This window comes from Tasmannia lanceolata, unplaced genomic scaffold, assembly GCF_043159265.1.
Source record: "Tasmannia lanceolata isolate RefF3 unplaced genomic scaffold, GAP_Taslan_0.1 ptg000015l, whole genome shotgun sequence".
Classification (NCBI taxonomy): domain Eukaryota; kingdom Viridiplantae; phylum Streptophyta; class Magnoliopsida; order Canellales; family Winteraceae; genus Tasmannia; species Tasmannia lanceolata.
The window spans coordinates 49119428-49146218 of NW_027518692.1; the positions used below are offsets into that span (position 1 = coordinate 49119428).

Below are 26791 nucleotides of genomic sequence, written 5' to 3' on the forward strand. Positions count from 1 at the left end.
GAACCAGAAAAGACATCATTCAAAAAATATAATAATAAAAAGAGCATATATATATATATATATATATATATATATATATATAAGTTCAAGCAAAATGTAAAATAACCAGAAAATGGATGAATGATATTGGACAGGGGGGCGGGTGGGGGGATCTATAAGGGCCATTTTGGTTGCAGGTAGTTACCCCCCTTCCTTTATCTTTTAGTGATTGTTTTATGCCCCTTTTTTCCCAGAATAAAAAGAACATATATAAGTTCAAGCAAAATATAATATAACCAGAAAATGGATGGATAATATTGGATAGAGAGGTAGATGTGTGTGTGTGTGTGAGGCAGGGGGGGGGGGATCGAGAACAGATATCTATAAGGGCCATTTTGGTTGCAGGTAGTTACCTCGTAGAGTAATGGTGTAAGTAGTCAGCGGGTAGGAGACAAGGCCTGTAGTTACCTTGTAGAAAAGTGGTGAGGAATGTTTGGTTGTCAACCTCATAGAGTAAGAACAAGGGTTGCACCTCGAGTTCAAGACAGACATTAGGGAAAATAGGAGAAAAGAGAAAGAGCAGAGAATCTAATGGAAAATGAGACCCAAGCCTTCTTTTATAGAAGATAAAAAGACACAAAGGCACCCTTTCAAATGACAGTATCCTTTCATTTAGAGGTATTCTAAATTAACTCGCAGGCACCCTTGCAGAAAAGTGTTGAAAAAATAAACTAATGAGAAGAAGGATGGAGAAATGCTTCATACACCGTTGTCTATGTATAATTAAAGAAAAGCCGACTAGAGAACCTTCTGCCCACGTTGTTTGGATGATTCAAAGCATTCTTTTTAACCCTCACAAATCGAAGGGTTAGGATGATCTTATGGAGCTGATTTTTTGGGCACACCCTATCCATGTCAGGGCTCATCAAATGAATGAATGCTTTGGATCATCAGAACAAAATGTATGGTGCTGGTAATTATATAAAAGTTATGGGGTTGTTTTTTTGGTTGCTTAAACGTATTTAATGGGGTCTCAGTAATTTTACCTAAAATTGGTGCATAGAATAATGGGCGATGATAATTCTCTCCCCACCAGTACGCATTGGTCCCCTTGATAAGGTTATTTTAAAAATGATGATGTAGAGAGTGGGATTTGAACCCACGCCCTTTTTCGGACCAGAACCTTAATCTGGCGCCTTAGACCAACTCGGCCATCTCAACTTTGTTGTTCAAGGTTGACTCTTTATTTTATTTAGTCTATAAAAATTATGCTCGTTCAATGGGATTCTTATGGGCTCCTATGTATGAAAAGGGCTTAGAGGCATAGGGAGAGAATTGTGTGGCCGGAGTGGGATATCATCAAAATTTCCTAGAAACTAGTGCAAATAAAATAAGTAATTAGAATTAAGTTTTTGTTTTGTTGTTTTTTTGGGCTTTTCATGCTCCTCTCATTCAAGTCTCTCCATCTCCTCCACGTCTCACATCTGGCCCGACAAATATTCCATGGATTTTTTTTTCATGGTGGCGAAACATGGCCTTATTTTCGGATCTGGTTTGCAATATGCAACTTTCATACAAAAGTCGTAGGAGTCTTTGGTTTGCTAGTTTTGATCGCTCAAATTGTCTTAATATTTCTACTAAGGCCCTGTTTGGATTGCAGGAATTTTATGGAAAAGTTTGGAAAGGAAATTTTTTCTAAAATTTCTTAGTTTTTTACTTCAAAAAAATATAAAGGATTGCCACCCTTTTTTATACTTTTTTGGTTTGGTTGGAAAGCTGTGACCGAACCTGAGGCCTCAAGGTTGAGAAGCCAAGCCTCAAACCATTGAGCTACAAGCCTCATACTACGCGTGCAACTTGGGTCGGGTCGGGTTTGAGCTTTTGCTAAAAAAAATAAATAGGAATCAACCAGACCCGATTTTAAGGTAAAATCGACCCAAGTTGCAGCACTACCTCAAACCATTGACCTTGATATTTGATCCAACATGGGCTGTATGCTGGATCTTATGCTCGCTCCCCCTCGCCCCACTATAGGATTATGCGCCCCACTATTAACATAAAATGGGCGCATAATCCTATAGTGGGGGCGAAATCTCTAATTTGGGAACTTAGTTACGGACATATAATTCCTCGGCAACGCAAAGCTCATCTTGGTCTTTTGCACATTTTCTTCTCCATTTACCTCAAAAAATCGAGAGCAAAGGAGAAGAATAACAAGAGGAAGAAGAGGGAGAAGAAGAAGATGAGTGGCCACGATTCTAAGTACTTTTCCACCACGAAGAAGGGAGAAATCCCTGAACTCAAAGACGAGCTCAATTCTCAGTACAAGGCAAAATCTCTCTCTATCTCTCTCATTTGACGAGTTTTTCCGTTTTCGATCTAAAGTATTTGGAAATTTCGTTTCTTATCTCAATTAGATCTTCATTCTATGGATCTTAGGGTTTTATCTGACTATCTTAGGGCAGATCTCATCAGATCCGTTCTCCTCGTCTTTGATTTTCACTTTTCTTTTGTCTCTTCTTATATAGTCCAATTTCTGTTAATTTTAATTTTATTTTTATTCTTTTTTTTTCAAATGTTAATCTGAAATTGATGAGATCGATGTTGGATATGGATCGATCGGAACCAAATCTCATCGGATTTTCGTCATTTTGTTTGGGAAATGATTGATTTCAGCAGTTTATTTCATTTTAGGAGTCATGTTTGTGTATGTATAGTGTTTGATGTATCGGCAATTGCTTAAATGTGTGGAAAATTTGGATTTCGTACTGAAGATGGGGAAGATTCATGGGAATTGCTTGATGTTTTTTCTGATATTACCATTTTCTTTGTTAATTTTTATGATGATTAATTAATATGCCTTCTTTAAGCCTTGTAATATTGGCATTCTCTTTGTTAATTTTGGAGGAGGTTTACCATGCTACCTTGAGGAGGTTATTATAAAATTAGTATTTTTGTTGAATTTGGGGAAAAATTTGTCTATTAGCCTTGAGTAATCGCAGAATCCGTATGTATATTAGGTGTTCAAGCATAAGTAGAGAAATATCAACACCTTGTAATGTTAGCATTCTTTTTGTTAATTTAGGAGGAGATTTACTGTACTACCTTGAGGATGTTATTATAAAATTACTTATTTTTTGCTAAATTGGGAAAAAACCCGTCTATTAGCCTTGATAAATCGCAGAATCCCTAAGTATATTAGGTACTCAAGCATAAGTAGAGAAAGATCAACAGTTCTTTTATCCTTTACACAGTCAGATGTAGTGGCAAATGAGTGAAACATGATCTACTTGCATTGCACCTGCCACTAGTGAACATTTACATCAAAATGGACCTTAACAGGTGTCACTGTTTGTTACTTTGGAATGTATGGGGTGGGGAAAAATTAGCCGAAAGGCCTGAAACCTTATACGCACAGAGGTTGGTAGAAGTTCAAATTTGGTAACTGTTGGAAAGGAAGCATGGCAGACCAGTTGGCTAAGGAAGGTGTTTCAAGTAACGTCATTAAGTGGATATCCCTTGACTTGAGTCACCTTATCCTTTCCCAACATTTTTGAGGAGGCTCATGATATTGTCTCGATGTTAGATATTTTGTTCGACCGTGTTTGTTGAGAGGCCATTGCAACTGGCAGACCAGTTGGCCAAGGCCCTGTTCGTTTAAGATTATGACAACCGATTGAGTGCCAAACCAATTATTTGGACTCAAATTCCAACATAAATTTGTGTCCAATAATCGGTTTGGCACTCACAATCGGTTGTCATAATCTTAAAAAAACAGGTCCTAAGGAAGCTGTCACAAGGGAATCACTTGTTATTGGAGACCTTATCCCTTTATAGTTTCTTTCTTTCATTGTATTCCTTTTCAGTGACGTCGTCTTCTAGTTGCTTGTTTTCTCTATGGGTTTTCTAAAAATGCCTGAGTTCAAGTTCCCTCAGAGTTACCCGATGCTCGTGGTTTATGGGTGATTGCCTGCATCCATAGGGATCAGTCCCGCCCTAAAATGGCGTGGGGATACCCTATGTCTTCAAAAAAAAAAAAAAAAAAAGGGAAAAGAGGAAAAGAACAACATCACAAATTCACTTCAAAGAAAAAAAAAAAAACCACCACAAATGTTTTCAGTTGCCTAAGGAACTTATAGAGGTTCTTGATTAACTACGCTCTGGATCATACCTTGATGGGTCTTGATTATTCATTCTGGTTTATAAGGAAGTAAATCACCAAAAGTTTTCTTGTCATCATTAAGGGAAGTCTTCTTGGAAGGCTCACTGGATTCCTGAAGCAGAATTTGTGATATCACCTATGAGAGTGTGATGTGATATCTGTTAATAGGAATAGACACTTAGTGAAGGATTATTGGGTTATCCCTTGATTATAGTTTATGCTTTTCTGTTATGACTCATTTAGGTTCTATCTAGTTGAAGTAATCATCCAATTGTGGTTGGCCTCAGTACCTTTAGTTTCAACTGTTAAGTGGCCTTCTGCGACTATTTTGTGGATTGATGGATCAATTTTTTTTTGAAATAGGATTGATTGATCATTGTGTGGTGATAATGCAATCAGTACAAACCGATTTGTAGGAACCAATTATGTAGTGATGAAGACATGGAAGGGACTGACATATCGTCTTTTCTAAATGAAAAAAGATGCTTATGAAATTATGATAAATTTTGAGGCATAATAATTTCCCATTGATTTTCTGTTATGACTCATTTAGGTTCTATCTATTTGAAGTAATCATCCAATTGTGGCTGGCCTGAGTACCTTTAGTTTCAACTGTTAAGTGGCCTTCTGCAACTATTTTGTGGATTGCTAGATCATTTTTTTCAAAAATAGGATTGATAGATCATTGTGTGGTGATAATGCCATCAGTACAAACTGATTTATAGGAACCAATTATGCAGTGATGAAGACATAGAAGGGACTGACATATCCTCTTTTCTAAATGAAAAAGATGGTTATGAAATTATGATAAATCTCGAGGCACAATAATTTTCCATTGAATACGGTATTATTGGGAAATGATATATTCCTTAGTTTATTATGCTATGAGTTTGCTCTCTTTAGTTTACTAGTTTACTAGTAAAAACCCCTTATGATGCGCAACAAATTGGAACCTTGTCTTTGTTCCCGTGAAGTGAAAACCCGTGTGGAATTGCCATACAGAATTCCTATTGGAGGTAAATTAGAAGACACATTTTTCACATCTAATCGATGTGATGGGCACGATTTGTTTGTCACAGCTGACAAAATCACTCCCTTATGGTTAGTGAGCAAATGTTCTAAACAATGTACTCTATGTGTTTGCGAAAACCCGTCCGCTACATGCATGCGTAGCTCGATACCTTTCAATAGATTACTGTATGTTTGCGAGGTAGTTTTTTCAAATGCTTTGATTTCCTCTATCATCTTTTTTTCTGCTCTGGATGTGTCATCTGCTCTGGCTTGAAGTTTATTTGGCAGGTTAATTTGTTGATACAGCTTCCCTACCTGATGTTGATAACTTTTGATAGGAAAGAAAGTTGTTAATTTGATGGGAGGTGTAAATTCATTTTCCATTCTGTAGGGAAATCGGTAAATCAAGATTTGAAGGATGAACTTGTAGGATCGGAAGAAAGGATTTTTTCCTATGTTGGCAATCTTGTAGTTGACTAAACTACACCCAAAGTATACATATCACCAATCTCACTGAAAAATGCTGCAGAAAAGACATCCTTTCAGAGTAGATGTGATTCTTGTAGTGATTCAATGATTACAACTAGGGCCATGAGCACCATCTGGATATGTAGCCTGGCTTGGATTCTTGTAATTTTGGGCTTTCATTGCTAGGCTAAACCTGAGAGTTGCCAAGTTGCCATGTAACTTCTTCAATTTGAAGGGAGGAACAGTAGCCACTACTAAAACTTTTAAGTAGCTCATTTGCATATACTTTTGGGGCTTAGGAGGACCTGATCAATCTGAGTTACTAAAGAAACATCCTTCCTTCTACTTAATAATATGTATGGACCCCCACCCCCGTAGGTCTCTCTCCTTAGTCCACTGGATGATATTGAGAGTAGCCTGGAATAACCAATGGATAATTTTAAAAAAGGATTCCGAGTTTTGATTCAATGCATCGGCCACCCTAGGAGCTTCTGTACTCAAATGATTCAACGAACTCCAATACGACTCATTTGGCATTATTATTTACCATTCATCTAAAACCATCTAGACACAATTGTTTCTACTGTTATAGCCAAAGTTAATCTTGAATCACTCACGAGATAGGCGTACAACTTGGGTCGGGTTGGATCGGGTTGAGGCCAACCCTAACCCAACCCTAGGTAGCATTCCCTCAACCCTAACCCAACCGGGCCTCGGGTTGAGGATGGTCAACCCTAACCCAACCTGCTTCTAAATCTCTCAACCCTAATCCAACCCATCTAACCTGAAATCAGGTCAGGATGAGTCTGGTTTGTTCGAGTTCACCCTGGGCCAAACAGAATAATACCATAACCCAAAGGATATTAGATAAAATTAGAGAACGGAGGTTGGGTTCGGGTTGCCAAGGACTCAACTCTAACCGTTGGCTTTTCCCAACCCTAACCCAACCCAACCCGAGGAAATGCCAACCCAACCCGATCCAAATTCAGGCTGAACCCGTCGGGTTCGGGTTGAGCCTGGCCCAAGTTGCACCCCTATCACGAGATGGTGGACTCTAAATCGGAATCCCAATGATGGCCGATGGTATTATCAAATCCATGGTTACCAATTTCAGATTCGGGAATAATTTAGTGGGGAAATACTAAAAAATTCAGAAAACTATAGTGTTCTTTTATTTAATTTAGTGGGGAATTGTTAAAATATTCAGAAAAACTACGGTGTTCTTTTATTCAGAACACCTTAGGTTTATATATTGCATATAACTTCTATTATATAACACTAGGTGATTTCATGGTAAAGTGATCAAGTGCGTAGTGTTGGATTGTAAAGCTCATGGTTCGATTCACACAATGTTGGGTTTTATGGAAGTGCAACAATTATGCTCCGTCCATATTTTCCACAAGGTCGTGACAAATGTCAACAATTAGAAGCTGCAGTTCTTTTCTTGCATTGTGGGAGTTCAGATCAGATCATGTCTGTAGGTGGTCTTCTTGTCTGCCCCTGCGAGGACCAAAATGGGAATGCCAAATCGACTGAGAAAACTTGCAATAAATCATTTGACGGAATGCTTATCTTTTGCAGTCCACAAAATGTGAAACAACCTTTAATCAGAATTCCCATGCTTTAGTTTCTTAGCCACTAAAATTCTATCATGCAAGACTGGGTTCTGAATTTCTTATTGTATTGAATTGCTATCCACTGTCACTTGTTATTTTCATCTGAATGGACATATTCTGTGATGGAGCAGAAGAAAAGGTCAGCCAATGTCCACTTATCGGAAAGATGAAAAAAAACTGCACTAAAATTCTTCTTATTTTTTAATATTGATGAAATTTTATTAGAGGGACTAATCCAACATTAAAAAAAGAAAGAAAGAAAGTGACAGAGGTGGTCAAAATGCAAAATAACTGAGAAAGAAAAGAGAAGGGAAAAGACAATATTGGATGGAAGATTCAAAGTTCAAACATCAATTTCTTTTTTTGAAAAGGGCAACAGAATATATATATATATATATGTAAAAACAGAACTGAGGTGGTCCCGAAGGAACAAAGATAATACAAAGATAGTTCAAACATCAATTTCTAATATTAATTATTCCTTAATTATGCTATTTTATAAAGAGAAAAGGCAATATTGGATGGAAGATTCAAACATCAATCTCTAATATTAATTATTCCTTAATTATGCTATTTTACTAAGCGATGAACCTCAAAAGGAAAATATTGGGCAATATTGGATGGAAGATTCAAACATCAATTTCTTGCTAACCCTTGCATCTTTCGAAAAGTTCTATTGCCAATTTCCTCTCCTTATGCTAGAGCTTATGCGTCTTGTTCTTAATCTTAAAATTAGTTTATTCCTTCATCTTTTACTATAAAATCTCATGGTTCTTGGTATTTTGTCTGTATGCTTGCCAATCATGGCTGTAATGCGTGCTTGCCCAATGAGTTGGTTTATGGTTAACTGGGATTCAACTATTTTTATCAGGTTTCCTTCAGACTTGTTTATTGACATATTAAGCTTACTCTTATTAATATGCCTTTTAGGATAAGAAAAAGGATGCCGTGAAGAAGGTAATTGCTGCAATGACTGTTGGGAAGGATGTTTCATCATTGTTCACGGACGTGGTGAACTGCATGCAGACAGAGAATTTGGAGTTGAAGAAGCTTGTCTATTTATATCTTATAAACTACGCGAAAAGTCAACCTGACCTAGCTATACTTGCTGTAAATACATTCGTGAAGGTAAATTGCTTTTGAATTATACATTTTTCCTTGATTTATTCATCGGTATGAATTTTAATGGAGCCATTCTTTTTAAATACTTACTCTTTATAAGCTGCCTATTTAATGTTTGTTCATGCGTTTCCATTAAATATTGCATATAAAATTACTTGGTTCCTTTAACTGCCCAGTTCATATCTAACGGACATGGGTGTGACACTTGTTCAAGCTTCCAGGAATTTGATTGCTGAAAGTTTTCTTCAGTTGTTTGGTCCAAAGTTTCCTGAAATAGTGTTGGTTTCAAGGAAGAATGCTGCAGACAGAAAAAATTTCTTAGAATGTTCAATTGCCTGCAAGCATAGGTCTATTTATAGAAAAAACATGAAATAATAAGATTAAACTTGAAGTCAACGATCTGTTATGATTACAGAAGCATTCATATTTATTCTTATTTTTTGAATCAATACTGTAGATAGTTCAAAAAAAAATAATTATTCTTATTCTTGTGCATATATTCTATAGCTTTATCTAGCTGTAACATTTTTTTTGAATGGTAAAGAATTCATTAAGTCAAAAGGGGACCGAGATGGTCAATACAAGCCACAAATAACATACAAGATAAGAAACAAAAGGAAGGCCCACAGAAACGGGGGGAGGAGACCAAACATCAAGGAGGAAGAAAATAAAAAAGAACTAACTCCTCTTTTGAGACCCCTTCCCTAGGTAGTTTATCGGCTATGTCGTTAGCCGATCTCCTCACATGACAGAAAGAAGGGGAAGATTCACCCATCCGTTCTTGAATTTATCTAGTTGTAACATTCGGAACCAAAAGAATATAAAATCTCAACTGCCTTTAAGAATGAGGGATTGCTACGGCCACGCTCTGGCTCTTCTTTTTCAATGCTCAAATGCAGGATACAGTGCATGCATTGATACATGACAAATCATTCAATTTCATGGACATGCATTGATACATAACAATACAGCATATATGTACCATGATGTTGATCATCTGAATGTGATGAAGATCATACATTACACTGATTATCTGATACCTAGATCTAGATGAAGCAGCAATATATCCTCTATCAAAAAATTGTCAATGATGTCAGCTTTGATAAACTAGGAATCACATGCCAGAGCAGACATGGCAGTGGCACTGGAGTACTAGTTAGTTTCTGAAGGGTTCGGGCTTGGGACTGTACTAGGGAACGCATGTTAGTTGTAGTATATGGTCCATGATTGACATTTTTTCAAAGCTGATTTCACCGAGAAGAAAGTTGGAAACTGTGGAAGGCAACCATTGAATAAGATCCCTTGTCAATCGATCTGGATTGTCTCAGAGAAAAAAAACATGTCGGTGATGCTACCAACACATCTGAACTGCTTTTCTAAATGTGTGATACATTGATTCGAATGAAAAGCATGATGCACCAATATTAAATGTAAATTTTTAATTGGTCAAACATAGCTCAGTGCATGTAGAATAATTTGGACGAATCTGCATATCGGGTGTGGACCAAAATCTGCATCATAACTTGATGGAAGATCATGCTAAGCTGTTAAAGTGTAAAAGATTAAATAACGCCATCTCTAACAGCTTAAGCTTTTGGAGTAATTGGTTGTTTCACATAAGCAAATGCCTAGCTGTTTGTAGCAGCATACCAGCCCAATGGCAGATGACAGTCTACATTACAACATAATGGAGAACTTAGTAGACAAACTGTAAAGATCTTGAGTCTTTTTATGTGCAAGACATAATATACCCAGCCACATAACTTGGTACGAAAAGCTATTATAAATGAAAATTTATGGATTTTCTATATGCCTTGAAGTTTACTAAGCTTTTTACGGCAGTCCTGGAGCATTGATGTGTGAAACCCCATAAAATATTGAAATTGATTCTTCCCTATTGTCATATGTAGTCGTGGCAAACTTAAACATCACAAGAATTTGTTCATAAGATTCCTTACCACTCCTTTTTTTTTTTTATGACATAGGGTATCCCCACGCCAATTTTTAGGGCGGGACTATTCCCTACGGATGCGCGCAATCACCTGTAAACCATGCGCATCGCGTAAACCGGGGGGGATTTGAACTCATCTCCGATTTGCGGACCATACATTGATTTTTTATGATGATTTCATAGACCAAGTTAGGAATCTTAGATGCATTTTATGGTGGTTTGAGGGTGTGTCAGGATTGAGAATCAACTCAACTCAACTCAACTCAACTAAGCCTTTGTTCCACACTAGTTGGAGTTGGCTAATGAATCCTTTAGAAAATTTACATGAAGAAGGTGAAAGGATCTACCCGGCTCAAATTGACTAAGTCTAATCTTGACACTAGTTGGCTTCACCTACATGAATCATTTTCTTCCATTCTCTCATATCCAAGGTCATGTTCTTTGTTATGTTCCTAGCCATCAAGTCTTTCCTCACTGTTTCTACCCAAGTTCAATGATGGGGAAATCTCTATTCTCAATCTTGGGAAAAGCTCTATTGCAGGGGTGAGGAGGGTTGAGTGGTTGAGCTTGTAGAGGCTTTTAGTTGCAAGAAAGCCAAGATTCATGTTTCCTATTTAGGCCTCCCTCTTGTATTTGATATCACACGTAAATCATTGTGGGATTCAGTTATGGAAAAGGATAGATGGGACGATTCAGGTGAGAACCAATGTAGATCTAACTTTCTATTCACTCGTGGGATCCTGGCGGTCGGGGTGGGTGGTATTCCACCACGGCTCCTCTCTTCTCGGGAGTCCATACATCCCTTATCATCCCTCATAACTGTATGGATAGCTATCTCTCGAGCATATGTTTATGTTCGGCCTCAATGGGAAAAGGAGCACCTAACAACGCATCTTCATAGACCAAGAACTATGGGATCACCCCTTTCATTCTGGGGTGACGGAGGGATCATACCATTCAAGCCTTTTTTTTTCATGCTTTTCCCGGAGGTCTGGAGAAATTAGTAATCCATAGGATTGCCCTAATCCTCCCTTCCTGAAAGTGTTGGATATGAGGTTTTGGGCCCTGACCCCAAATATTATCTCTCTTTTTAGCCCATCTTTCATGGCTTGGTGAAAGGGGACTGGCCTTTTTAATTGAATGACAATTTGGAGATCACCCACACCGCCCAAGGTCCATGGCTATTGTTGGACAGTGGTGCACCAAAAGATTAACATGCTTAGTATTCTCAAGCGGAATAACTTTCTGTTGGCAGATATGTTTTCTTTGTTTGAAGGTGGAGGGGTCCTCCAATTATATTTTTGGCCGTTGTGATCTTTCGGTAAAAGTATGGTGCAATATGTTCACTCTCTTTTGCGTCATCCTTCATGGGACTTTTTGAGGGATGGTGGTGGTGCCATCTTGGGGAGTGGGATCGGACCTTTTGGCTGTTACTCCATTGATGGTGTCATGAGTATTATGGAGCAAGAGAAAGAAGAAGTCATTGGAAGTTAGAGTGGAGAGGGAAAAGAAAATGGTAATGTGGACCCTCCCTCCTCCCAACACCTTCAACATTGATCGTGCTGCTCTTGGTAACCTGGGCCCAGTGGGTATCAGTGGTGTTTTCAGGAATCACACAGGTGATATCATCCTTTGCTTTTCTGGACCAATTAATAGGGCAGACTAGAGGGAGACGGAAGCTAGAGCCCTTCTCTGTTTTCTTATTACCTGGGAAGAAATCTTCCCGTGGAGGAGGACTCGTCTAACGTCATCTCTTAGCAAAGAACCAATCTCTGGGCCATTGGAGATTTACGGGGATTATCCGTGAAATTTTTAACTCATGTACCTCACTTTTATCTTCTTTCATATCCTCCAAAGTGCTGACAGTATTGCTATCTTCTAACTAAGGTAGGAATGTGTAAGGAGTCTTTTGTGAGGAAATTTCTTCCCCTATGATCTGTGTTCATTATTTTTATATCCTATTACTGATAAAAAGGGTTTTAGGTTGACTTTAGTTAACTAGGGCAGTTGTGTGTAACTAATGCATCATTGCGACCTCAATTGGCGCACAGAAACAGTACAGTTATACCATATTCACACTCGACCCCTATTCAGTTTAATTAGTTATGCCTGCATTCCTAGCTTACACAAGTACGCTGATATCATCCCCCTTTCGTTACTTTTTGTGCATTTGTGCGCACACAAACCCATTGTTTTTCAATGATATATGAGCAATGCATTGTCGATCCCCAATATATGAAGCAAATGGTTTGTACCAAACATTTCTTTAATGAAGTAACAGTCAACCTTTATGGGTTTTGCTTTATCATGAAAACTCGGTTAGAAGATATCTCTGTGGCCCATGTCAAATGCTGAACATGTTTTGGTCGTTTTTTCTTTTGTTGACTGAAATTGTACACCTTTGTGAAAGAGTTGTCATTTTTCCGTTTAGGCTATCAAAATTTGGAAATTTATTTGAAATATTGTGAAGTGCTATATCTACCTATGGTTTGGCATTCATATTGTTGCGATCAAATTGTTATCTTGCACTGCTAAGTTCTGTTCCTTTGCAGGATTCACAGGATCCAAATCCCTTAATTCGTGCATTAGCTGTCAGGACTATGGGATGCATCCGCGTTGATAAAATTACAGAATATTTATGTGATCCACTTCAGAGATGTCTCAAGGTCTCTTTAATCTCCAGTCGTGTTATTCCTTTTGTCATTTGTGTCACTATTGCACTCTCATGTTGTTTGTTACTATTGAACATGGTTTTTTTATCCTTTCTTTTTTTCAAATGGTAAGGATCTTGCTTCATCTTGAATGAACTTTGTGTAAGTTCACTTGTTGAGCCACTGCACATTAAATATGACTTTCACTTTGATTCTCCATTCACTGACAGGATGATGATCCTTATGTTCGAAAGACAGCATCGATATGTGTTGCTAAACTTTATGATATAAATGCCGAGCTAGTGGAGGATAGAGGATTTCTAGAGAATCTTAAGGATTTAATTTCTGACAATAATCCAATGGTGGTGGCAAATGCTGTGGCAGCACTTGCAGAGATCCAAGAAAATAGCAATCGACCAATCTTTGAGATCACCAGTAACACGCTTTCTAAGCTCCTGACTGCTCTAAATGAGTGCACTGAGTAAGTCTAGTTTATTGCAACTTTTTATCCATTTGCTTCATTTCCATCCTATGTGGGCGTACATGCTATTATTAGGAGCAAATACTATCCTAAAAATATTCCAGTTTCTCTGAATATTTACCTTTTCGACAGGTCTTACTGTCACGCTAGAAGGCTAAATTTGTTATCTTATTGCATTTTCTTTTGGATATGTTTCTTTTATGGTCTCGAGTTTCACTTGACTTAGATGTGCGTATTTTGGTTGAATTGGATTCAAAATATTTCATAGATAGTCATATTTAATAACAACATGAAGGCTTTCTGTTTCTCTCAGTTATTTGGGAGTGGGACCAATATCAATTGCCTAGGTTAGAGTTTCAGATGGAACCTCTATACATGATCAAGGTTTTAAATTTCGGTTTTGGAATGCGTTTCGGTCCTCACCGAAACCGAAATTTTAGCTAAAATTGAAATTTTGGAAATTTCGACGACATCAATCGAAATTAAATAAAGCAAGATTTTAGCCGTTAGCAAATTTCGATGAAGTCCCTGAAATTTTGGGATAATATTAAATAATCAATTTAAAACTGATTTTTTGGAGATATTCCTTAAATTTCGGCCCGAAATTTTGGAGCAAACGAAATTTTGTAACGCTTGGACTTTACCCAATTTTGGTTTCGGTCTCCACCGAAACTCGAAATTTCGGATTTCGGTCGAAATTTAAAACCTTGTACATGATGCTTTAGTATATTTTCATTTTCTATTATGTTTAGAAAGATTGCCATATGATTTGCTTCCCAAACATTGTGTCAATGGGGAAATTGTGGTTGCAAACGACATATGGATTTGCTTCCCAAACTTTGTATCAATGGTTTTTTATGGAAATTGTGGTTGCAAACGACATATATTAGATGGCAGTGAAAGGAACATCACAAGACTGGCAGAAGATCACTATTGTTTGACTTGAATTTATAGGGAACTTGGGGTTTTTTTCCTGACACATTACCTTTTTAGGAGTATTCTTTATTTTTTATTATTATATTTGAGTCCTGAATTTAGTCTAATGTTTCTGCAGATGGGGTCAAGTTTTCATTTTGGATGCTCTTTCCAAGTACAAGGCTTCAGATGCACGTGAAGCTGAAAATATTGTTGAACGGGTTACTCCACGACTGCAGCATGCAAATTGTGCAGTTGTACTTTCGGCTGTAAAGGTAAGCTTTTGTTCCCTTCTATGGATTTAAATGATATTCTCAATGTCAAGAAAGGTGACTACATTTAGGTGATCATCATTTTCCGTTACTTGCCAACAATACAGTCTTAAACTCACAAAGAATTGTGACTATATTGTTGGGACGGTTGTGAAGGATGATCACTTATCTGGAAATGAATGTCTTTTAATATTCACATAGTATCTTATTCACGATTAGTATTCACCATTCAGTATATGATTCCTGTTAACTTACCAACTTCTCCAAAAGCTTAAGCTGTTGGAGAAAGGCGTTATTTATCTTTTATACTTTAACACTCCCCCGCACGTGTGGCCCACTTGGCAAACACGTGGCACATATGGTCCCACTTTGGGCCGACCATCGCATCTGGATTTTTGTTATCCGGGAGGTTTGAACTCGAGACCTTTGGCCTTGATACCATGTTAACTTACCAACTTCTCCAAAAGCTTAAGCTGTTGGAGAAAGGCGTTGTTTGTCTTTTACACTTTAACAATTCCAATCAATTTCATTGAGCCAAAGTAGGATACACTTGCAATAGTCATTTCAAATTTCCTTTTTTCTTGAAGAACTCATTCATATTTTTGGTGTACGATTAGATACTATGTGTTGACATGGTTTTAAATTTCTCCGAATTTCCCCGAAACGACCGAAATGTTTCCATTCCACCTCCACTGAAATCTCAGTGAATTCCTTTCACGTCATTATCTCCGATCGAAATTTGACCGAAATAGTCGGAATGACAAAAAAGAAGAAGAAGGAAAATGGAAAGATGTTATGATTTACATCGTAAAATGATATTTTCCCCAAAATAAAAAATCCTGTCCTAATCTGCTCTAAATCGGAAAAAAACAATGCAAATCAAAGAAGCACATTTTTGCCGTGGTTTTCCATGGGCTTTTTTTTTTTGAAAACCCTATAAAAAATATTTAAGTTTTTAAATCTTTGTCAACATGCTTTGTGGGACCATCCTAGTTGAATCGAAGGTGGGCCCACTTTTCATTTCAATTTGAAAAGTCATGGGAGTTTCAAATTTCAAAACCTAAGCATTGTACAAATGATGAGTCTCTGACTAAGCATCGAAAGGGGAAGGTGGGCCCACTTTTCATTTCATTTTGAAAAGTCATGGGAGTTTCAAATTTCAAAACATAAGCATTGTACAAATGATGAGTCTCTGACTAAGCATCGAAAGGGGATTTTTTTTCCTTCATAAGCCATTTTACTTTGCATATTCATTTCATTAATGTAGAGAATGATATTTGGTAGGCAACATCATTGAACTGCACAACAAAGTATCTGTATTTTATGAGATCGGCATGTGACCAATAATACCTCGTAACTCTATGTGGTATTGACATAGAGAATGATATTTTACGCATTCTTGTATTGCTGGTGCACATTATCAAGTCATGAATTGGTTATTGCAGATGATCCTTCAACAAATGGAACTCATCACCAGTGCTGATGTGGTCCGGAATCTTTGCAAGAAAATGGCCCCTCCTCTAGTAACACTACTTTCTGCAGAACCTGAAATACAGTATGTTGCATTGCGAAACATCAACCTTATCGTACAAAGGCGGCCTACGATCCTTGCTCATGAAATCAAGGTCATTTATTTTAAGTAACAGTTTGCTAGCTAATTCCGTTAGTCTTTTCAAGCTTAGGGTTTATACATGAATTTTTACTGTGCATCTTTGCTGTCTGTAGGTTTTCTTCTGCAAATACAATGATCCTATTTATGTGAAGATGGAGAAGCTAGAGATCATGATAAAGCTTGCATCCGATCGAAACATAGACCAGGTACCCAACTCTTTTATTTGATTTTTACCTATAATTTGTCCGACACTTCGAATTTATTGTTGACTCACGTGTCCTGCCGTGTCCAACACGACACGCATGTCCACACGTGTCGACACTCCTCTGGACACTTTTACTTGTATTGCTGGAAGTGTTAGACTTAATGTGGGTGTGTGGACATGTTTTTGTACCGTGTCAAGTGTGAAATTCTGTTTTTTATTGAATATTGTGTTTACCTCGTTCAGACAACTCGTATCCATGTCGAAACTGGACATACGAATCCATATCCACAAATCATGATTACATATACTTTCTATTTTAGCAGTGTCCCCATTTCTAAAGTTTGGGGGTTTGCTGTGTCCGACACTCGACACTCATGTCCATGTCCACAAATCATAGATTTTTACACAACTATTAGTTCTAACCCATCCTTTAATAAAAATAAAATAAACCCATCCTATGTGGCTCAAAGTCTCTATTGTCACGGGATGTTTTGTCCTGAATTATTTATTCTGTTGGTTACTTATTAATGATTGTACACTTAGAGGTATATTTGGCAAGAAATTGCAAACCCAACACAATAGCGTAGGCTCCTCGGTTAGCCCGCCAAGCCATTCATCACATGGTTGGCTTGCCTGAGGATGAGAAACATGCATATTGATATGCCAGAATTAATGTCAAATTTCTCATGAAGTATGATGGCAACACTCCAAGGAGAACATTATTTTTGCATAAATGACTTGGAGAATCTCCTTCCAAAAGAAAAAAGGGATGAGATACACCGATCAGAGTTCTTACTGAAGGAGAAACAACTTAACTGGGTTTTCTACACGATGAAATTTCACGTTGCTTCCATTCCCATGCAGGAATGGGAGATTTGATGTTCTAGTCGATATTATTATTATTTTTTTGATGGGTTTTATTGCATATTACAATTATATATAAAGCAGTATAAAATAAAAACCCCACGGAGACTCGTGCAGACTCGTGCGCACCTATGACTGTTACTGTTGAAATTTGTTATTTCATTCATTGAAAATTTAGCACATGTATTAAGTATTTTTTTTTGGGTGTTCTGTTTATACTCACTTCATCGTTCTGTTTCCTTTTGAGAGGTATCGCTTGCCCATGATCTGAATCTCAATCCCACTTTGCACATTTAAATAACAAACTCCTGAGGCCTGACTTTTCAAGTGATTAGTATTCTTGCCATCCAATATGAGATTAAGAGTAAAGAAGCTTATGCTCATGCATGTCTGTAATTTAATCTGTTGTTTGAATGTACTTTCAATACATTATTTTTGTCTGTTTTCTCTTCTAATGTTTGAAAAGTTTTTTCTGTAAATTTTATGATTGCTTGGTGAAGCTAATTTTACTTGAACTCCTAGATGAATGTTGTTTCTTATTTATTATTTAATCCTCTAGACATGCGATAAGTAAATCGCCTGCTTTTAATAGGCTTTGTATAGAGGGCTAGTAATTGGTAGTGTCTCTTGTTTTCTGTATTTAGAATTCTTTGGGGTTTTAACTTGTCTCAACGCACTATGTATTTTTTGGGGTCGATTAATATGTAAATTCAACAAGTAGCGAGACCTTGCTTCAGAAAGAATGATAATTATTTTGTAGGTTCTCTTGGAGTTCAAAGAGTATGCCACAGAAGTAGATGTGGATTTTGTTAGAAAAGCTGTACGTGCTATTGGCCGCTGTGCTATCAAGTTAGACAGAGCAGCCGAGCGATGCATCAGTGTGTTGCTTGAGCTGATAAAGATAAAAGTAAACTATGTTGTTCAGGAGGCTATTATAGTCATCAAGGACATTTTCCGACGATATCCTAACACGTGAGTTGTGAGTTTTTGGGGCTGCCAAGTAACATATTTACTGGACATGGATGGTTCTCTTCTTTCCAAGCTTATTTGTGTGCCCATCTTCATCTGCAGCTATGAGTCTATTATTGCAACCCTCTGTGAGAGCTTAGACACTTTAGATGAGCCAGAGGCCAAGGTACTTTCTTTTATGAGTTTTTATACGGTGCCCGACCGTCAAGTCCATTGTGGGCGGTACCCCTTCATATTTGATCCAACAGCAGCCCACTTTTTAAGAGGCTTCTGTTAGATCAAATATCAAGGGCGGTACTTTTGATGTACTGCCTACACGGGACTTGACGGTCTGGCACCATATAATTTCTCTGCTTTTATTATTCCACTTGACAGAACGGCCTAGGATTCTGCGTTTCTAATAGTAACATCTGTAGTTTACTTCCAGTTGTTTACCCAGATGCTTTTGTTGATGCAGGCATCTATGATATGGATAATTGGTGAATATGCAGAAAGAATTGATAATGCCGACGAACTCCTTGAAAGTTTCTTAGAGACTTTCCCAGAAGAGCCTGCTCTGGTCCAGTTGCAATTGCTTACTGCAACTGTTAAATTGTTTCTTAAAAAGCCAACTGAGGGCCCACAACAGATGATTCAGGTTCTTTGCTTTTACCATCATGATGTCCTCGTGATTCTGATTAGTCTTCGTTGCTTACAATTGTGTTTCCATATGTGCTGTTTTTTTCCCTCTGGGTTCTCAAGAAGTCTGTTCTGTTTATCCTGTTTCCTACAACTTTGCAGCCGATCATTTATAGTATCCTTCGTGCCATTCACCTATGCCTTTCCAGTTGCACCTATTTTGTGTAAAACCATGTTAACATTAGCCTCCCGTCCCTTGATTTTCTTTTTCTTTGAATTCTCCTAAATTTTCTGTCCTATATGCAATCCTTTTTTATCTGTTATTTAGCGTTTCTGTTCACTGATGAGAAATTTAAGCTGAGAAGTTCGGGGGTTCTTTATTTTGATTACCTGAAATTTCTTTTCCGTAAGAATCATATACTAGCATAGAATTCTTTCCATGTCAATATTGAACGTTTTTTTCTTTTTCTGGAATTTAGCATTGTCAAGATGTGCATCGTTTTATATTCACAGCGCATCATTCTTGACAACTGATATTGTCTTGTGCAAATGAATTCATATTTTACTAAAAATCATTGTTATAATATTAAGTACTTGCCAGCAATTAGTATAATACTATAACTGTAACAGTTTCTTTTTTTTTGTTTAGAAATTAGTTTATGGCTTCTGATATAATGTGCTTCATGCATACATATCATTAATTTATCCAAGGAAAGTGATATTTACTACACTCCCTTGTCTTGATGGATCTACCCCTTCTCATTCGTAACTTCTTTCAGTGACTGTTATGATTATCAAGGAGCTGTAATAACCAATGTTTAAAAAACCTTGGGCAAGAACTTGGCCTAGGTAAAACCAAGTTGACTCAAGCTGGCGCTGTGAGGTTTTATTGACTCAGGTGTGTCTAGATTTTTTGATTGACTCAAAACTGAGTGGACTCAGGTGAGTATCCAAGGAAGGTGATATTTACTACATTCCCTTGTTTTGACAGATCCATCCCTTCTCATTCTTAACTTCTTTCAGTGACTGTTATGATTATCAAGGAGCTGTAATAAAAAATGTTTAAAAAAACTTAGTAAGGCGAGTCAATGATTGATGTGGTGAGATTTTGTTAACTTGGGTGTGTCAATGTAGTTTTTGATTGACTCAAAACTGAGTGGGCTTGAGCGAGTCAATGATTGGTGGCTCCTTTTGTATGCTAATACCGTATGATAATATATTCTGGGTTAAGAGGGGGGCGGGGACCCTAATCAATCAAACACAATCTAACGTTCGTAGAACCTACACTACTTTTCATGATACCAGGGTACGCACTCTGGAATATGTTATAAACAATGATTTGTGCTCAATTGGTAATTGATCATTTAAAACAAAGATTCATAAAACCTGCTTTGCATAAAGGTTGCAATAGATTGTTGCATATGTTGAAGATTACTTTGATTCATCTCCACCTACATTAATTTGTGACTATCAATACACACTTTTATTCTGGTAAGATTGATTTTCATATGTTCTAGATTGACTTGATGGATCTGGTAGTAGCCTGGAAGCAAATATGTTGAGATGGGAGCAAAAAGATGAAAATAGTCCTCTTCTCTCATTTGCAGTTTAGCTCGAGAAGATGAAAGCCATGACAATGATCATCTCAACACTTGCACAGACGCATCTATTGGTAAGTATTTGAGGTGTTCATTGGAGGGCCTATTGTGGCAGAACCCTTTGTCATTAAAGAGATAGGCAATGGCTGAGAGGAATAAATCGCCACTGGGGCATAGGGGTGGTAAAGGACAATTATTCGGGGAGGGGCTGGAATTGAATTGATAATGCCGATCAATTGCCACAGAGGGGTTTTAGGGCCAGCTGTAGTGGGGCAAGGGGGATGCTGGTGAGATCCAACTGGTGGTCCAGATGATTACATTGGACAACAGTTTGAGGCCTTGGTTGAGGACAACGATGCTTGGTGTGAACGGGTTGCCACATCCTCTGAAGAATTTCAGGTTGTTGGAATGCATTACTTCTTTGAACTTTTATCCTCGTCATAATTTTGAGGAAGTGGTGGGGTTGATGATGTGGGAGCATCCCTTGTACACATTAGCCACATTTTCCCCTGCACACATACCTCTTTGTTTCGTTAGTTAGTGTTCACTTCATGATTAATTGGTCATTTTTTAGTTGTAATTGTACTTTAATATCTTTGTATTAGTAGTGGTACTTTGGGCATTCGGGTTTTATTATTGGTACTTTAGGCAATCTTTGTAATGGGCTAGCCTATATGAAGCCCCAACACTTGTCCTTTTCTTTAATTTTTGGAACTGAAATTTTTGTAGAGATTCTCCTTGGAGAGAAATTTCAGGTAGAGCTCGGCTCTTCTCTTTATCTTTCAAATCCCATAACCCCAAGAGAAAGGATGAAAGATAAAGAGAAGAGCCAAGCTGCAAAACTAAAGAAAATTACAACTGTTGGGGCTTTATATAGGCTAGCCCATTACAAAGATTGCCTAAAGTACCCTTAATAAAACCTGAATGCCCAAACACTAACCAATGAAACAAAGAGCTATGTATGAAGGGGCTAATGTGTATAAGGGATGCTCCTGCATGCATAGCATCTATTGGTGATCTTCCTCGCAAATTAAGAGGGCCCAAATCCTCCTTGATTAGCTTTGTCTTGGTAGGCTATGTATGCTAGAGAATTTGGAAATACCGGTCGATCTTTGTTGTTTATGGTTCCCTTACATTTAAGGAGAAGACGTCTTCACTTGTTTGTGTGATGATGAGCATCAAACTTTCCTTTATTAGCTTTGTTTTGGTTAGAGGAATTCTGGGGTTATTCCATCTGGGACATCCTTAGAAAATTGAAGGAAATTCTAATGAGAAGAAGTCTGTAGAGGAAGATCAAAGTGAGATGGGACCCTCCACCCCTTATCTCATCAAATTAATTTTTGATGATAGTTTGCTTGGTAACTCGGGTCCAGCGTGTTAGTGGGTGTTTCTTGATATCCAAATGGCAACATTATTCGGTCATTCTTGGGTTCTATTGGTCATGTAGACTCAACGAATGCAGAGGTTTGGGCTCTTCATATCGGAATTTTATATGGGCAGTAGGTTGGTGGTGGAAGGAGATTCTTCCAATGTGACATCATAGACTAGGGGAGATAACATTGAGCCATGGAGATTAGCGAATTATTATTAATGAGATTCTAGATGGCTTTAAGTCAACTATTGTTTCATTTATGCATGTTCCTAGGATCACCAACGATTGGACTGATACACTAACAATGGTGGTTAATAGAACTGAATTGTACATCGGGCAACTAATGCCAACCGATATGGAAAAAAAAAGACTGCATCACATCATATGTACGCAGGCACATGGATATGATATGCCTTTGTATTAGGACAAGCATGTCTTTTGTCTCCATACACACGCACACACCACTCAGGCATACTACATATGAAAATACGCGGGTTTCAATAAAGGCTACAGTGCCAAAACAAGGAAGTTTACTTAGGGTTTATCTACATGTTGTACCCTACACATGTTATTATAAGCAAAGAGTTATATTTTGTGCATACACTATCAAACTACCAATTACTTGTGTTTTGATGTTACTGCTTGAATCACATTGGTAAGTTGGTGGGGGACAACCTAATCCACAGATGGTTACTTGTCCTGAGTGAGGAGAATTCGATATTGTATTCATGTAATACTAATGTTGTCATCAGAGGGCCTAAATTCATATCTTGATAAGACTACTTACTAGCAACTCTGTTTCTCTTGCTTATTCCAGCAGAATGTGTCATACTGTTTTACTTCTACAGATTTTATTTTAAAACTTAGGAGCACAGTTTTTAACTGTACTTCTCATTGGTTTCCACCATGTCTATCATGCCTCAATTACTTGTGTACAGGTGGTTTTAAATAATGCTACTGTAGAGACTGACAATCCAGACCTGCGTGATCGTGCCTACATATATTGGCGCCTTCTTTCAACTGACCCTGAGGTATATATCAATATAAGACACTTGAAAGACTACCATTTGCTCACACATGACAAATTCTCATTTTCTATCTCAGGCAGCTAAAGATGTCGTGTTGGCCGAGAAGCCAGTGATTAGTGATGATTCAAATCAACTTGATCCTTCACTTCTTGACGAGCTTCTTGCAAATATCGCTACCCTTGCTTCTGTGTATCACAAGCCTCCAGATGCATTTGTAAGCCGTGTCAAGACAGCAATCCAACGGCCAGAAGACGAGGAATACCCTGATGGAAGTGAAACCGGAAATTCTGAATCACCTGCCCATGCGGTCGATAGTACATCGGTCCCTTCTAGTTCTAGTAATGTTCCACAAGTTGCAACAAGGCAGGCAGCACCAATGTCTCCGGCACATGCGGCTCCAGTGCCAGACTTACTTGGTGATTTAATAGGCCTGGATGGTGCCCTTGTCCCTGTTGACCAGCCAACAACACCTTCTAAGTGAGGATTATGGAATCTTCTAAAATTCTAATTAGCTTTCCTAATGGCATTACCAGAAATCAAAGATTGATATAATGCATCTCATGCCAATAGGTTTAAATTTCGGCCAAAATGTTTATACCATGAATCGGATTTTTACAGCATTTCGCCGAAATTTTGCAAAGTTCCGAAAATTCGTCTTTCACCCTTATTTACAAAATTTCCACTGAAATTGCCAAAAATTTTACCGAATTTTTAGACATTTTCACCGATTTTTTTTAAAAAAAAAACAAAAATTTTAACCTAATTTTACAGGATTTCGGCCAAAATTTCCACCGAAACCGAAATATTTCGATTTCAATTGTGGCCGGAACCGAAATTTAGAACCTTGCTCATGCCTAGGAATAGCACTAACATAGTCTGCTAACAATGTCTTTACTCCATGCAGGCCTCCTTTACCCATCTTAGTACCAGCATCAACTGGTCAAGGTCTACAAATCAGTGCACAGATTATACGACGCGATGGTCAAATATTTTACAGTATGTTGTTTGAGAATAACTCCCAGACTCCTCTTGACGGGTTCATGATACAGTTCAACAAAAATTCACTTGGTCTTGCGGCTGCTGGACCTCTGCAGGTGATTATCTTGGCTTGAATCCAATTTTTTGTTAGACTTTCTTTGCACCAAATTGATCTGGTTTTGGGCCTTCTTATGTTGGCTAGGTCCCACAATTGCAACCTGGTACTTCATTGAGTACCCTTTTGCCAATGGTGTTATTCCAGAATGTCTCCCCTGGACCGCCAAACACTCTTTTGCAGGTTGCTATAAAAAATAATCAACAGCCAGTGTTGTACTTCAGTGATAAAATTTCGCTGCAAGTCTTCTTCACCGAGGATGGCAGAATGGAGCGTGCAAGCTTTCTTGAGGTATACACATTTAGTTTGACTGATCTTATGCACTTTCTCAACAATTGAATTTGTTTCCTTCCACTTTGACGCTTCTTCGCCAGCAAGCCTTTGTTTACCTGCTAATCATGCTTTAACATCTATAATTGGACATAATGTGTAGAATTGATACGATATTTACCATTAGTACTTTCTAAAGGATTCTCATTAAAATCTGTAATGGCTCCATGGGATCTCTTATGTACTAATGTCAACTACAAGATATGGGTTACTAGGAAATAGCATTGGAGGCTGTGCAGCACACTTTTATCGTCATTGCACAACCTCTGAATGACTTCAGTATATATGCTAGTATGATGTTTCAGACGATGTGGAATAAATACTAATATTGTCATTTCTGGCACTTCAACTCTATTCCAACTGCTCATATTTGGCGGTTGTGCAATATTCTTGTACACCACTGCAAACCTTGTGTCTAAATCACAATGTTTGGTCCCTTTAGCATCATAATTAAGACACATCGATTAACAAGTTTGTGCTTGGAAGCGACATAGTAGTACCCAGAACTTATGGCTATGCTGAAAAATATTAAAGTATAGGAAAACAAGAAAACAATGTAGAAAATGTAAATGCGTAGACTTGAGGTATGCCCCATTTTGAAGGTACTTCTTTATATTGAACCAGAATTGCATGAGTATGGATATGCGTGTCGGAATGGGAGTGTTGGATTTAGCCAACTTAAAAACAAAGGATTCATGTATTCAGATAATTTTATTTCCTTAACATAATAACATGGTTATATATTGGGAATTTTGTTTGGTTAAGTAAATATAATGTTGTATTTCCATATAAAAATCTTACTATTAAGATAGATAAAACTCAAAACATGTCATAATTGTAAATTTATTATTGTATTTAGGAAAAATAGATTAAATAAATGTAGGAGTGTTACATTGAATCCTAAAGTATTGGATTCTGACACATGTCCAACACGGTACTTCACCGATTCAGAAGAATCCATGTAACACAGTATTGAACCCTTAACATCATATGGTTATACGAGCTTCTTCTTATCTTCACTAAAACATTTTATTGTCTTTGGGGGAGATTTATTGGTTGTATCTGTTATCTTACATGCAGACATGGAAGTCTCTTCCCGATTCGAATGAGATCACCAAAGACCTACCCAGTGTCGTCATCAACAGCATTGAAGCTACTGTTGAGCATATAGCGGCATCAAACGTGTTCTTCATTGCAAAACGAAGGAACATGAATCAAGAAGTTATGTATCTCTCTGCCAAAGTCCCTTCAAGTATTCCATTCCTTATAGAGCTTACAGCTGTTCTCGGGATCCCTGGAATCAAATGTGCGATCAAAACTCCAAGCCCCGAAATGGCCCCCCTCTTCTTTGAAGCAATAGAGGCTCTTCTCAAGTGATGCTGTTATCTTCGCTCGTAGCTTTTGTAAAATTTATGATTTTGCTACTCAGATTTTGTTCTAGTTTTGGGTTTTTTCTTCAGTTCTTTGAAGTGATTGAATGAGTGTCGGGGGTTGAGTTGTGGTGTGAGGGTTTTTGCATTTCGGCTAAAGCTTTTGATACACATCTGGATTATTAGGGTCTTGAGTTCCTCGAATCTATGAACGCTGAGAGATGGGGAAAAAAAAAAAAACTTGTCGGCCTCAATAACGTGCTCGATTCATACAGTTGAATGTGTTATAATTTTGAACAATAAAAGCTTATTTTGTGTTTTAAAAATGGGATTTGGTAGGCAGTTTCTTGGAAAGCCATTTTGAGTGTCACTTCTGCATGAGAACAGCCACCTTAGATGAATTAAATGAATAAGACAAACTCTGTTAAAATGTCAACCGGTGTGATTGTTCTCTGCTGCAAAGGTGTGCAAATGGCTTTTCACGAAATTGCATAGCAAATCCATTTAAAAATAAGGATATTTTGAAGAGAAAATGACCAAATAGAAGGGGTTTCTACTGACTATGACATTTGAAGAGGGGTGTTTTGTAAATTACCAATCAAGAGTGCATATGACTAAAATGCCCTTGATTCTCTTTCTCTCTCCCTCCCTCCCTATCAAATCACCTTTTTGAAATAATTACATTTAGAATACAAATCCCAAAACCCACCTTTTTCTCTCTTCTTCTTCTTCCTCCCACCTACGTACGTATGAAAAACCCAAAAACCTCCATTGTTAGATGCCAAAAGCTCCATTCTATTGCTGAAAATCTCATTTTTAGATGTCAAAGCCTCCATAACCCTTCATTGCATTAGAAAACGCCTTCATTTACAACAACTATTGCAAAAAAACATTATTAGATTTCGAAATCGCAAAAATCTTCACTAGAAACTACCATTCCATTGCACAAAGCCTTCAATGAATGGAAATGTGTGTATTTGTAGCCCTCTCCCTTCTATTTTCATTATAAGGCATGTTTATAAACTTGAATGAAAGTTTTTCATGTTAAACTACTGTTTTCCATTGCACAAAGCCTTCAATCACTATTTAATCATATTTAAATTA

The 26791-nt window shown here is 37.6% G+C and overlaps 1 protein-coding gene and 1 non-coding gene across 2 annotated transcripts; one reads left to right on the forward strand and one right to left on the reverse strand.

Moving 5' to 3' along the window:
• Window positions 1–1117: 1117 nt before the first annotated feature.
• Window positions 1118–1200, reverse strand: TRNAL-AAG (transfer RNA leucine (anticodon AAG)). The gene has a single exon. It is a non-coding gene; the product is annotated as a tRNA-Leu (tRNA).
• Window positions 1201–2109: 909 nt separating this feature from the next.
• On the forward strand, window positions 2110–25776 carry LOC143892131 (beta-adaptin-like protein C). Its single transcript, XM_077396592.1, has 15 exons — window positions 2110–2308; window positions 8167–8364; window positions 12862–12975; window positions 13191–13441; window positions 14496–14631; window positions 16074–16253; window positions 16354–16446; window positions 18070–18281; window positions 18381–18444; window positions 18736–18915; window positions 22805–22897; window positions 22971–23371; window positions 23799–23988; window positions 24075–24278; window positions 25398–25776. Exons 1-15 carry the CDS (start codon window positions 2222–2224, stop codon window positions 25692–25694), a joined length of 2700 nt encoding a protein of 899 aa, XP_077252707.1. The 5' UTR covers window positions 2110–2221; the 3' UTR covers window positions 25695–25776.
• The last annotated feature ends 1015 nt before the right edge of the window (window positions 25777–26791 follow it).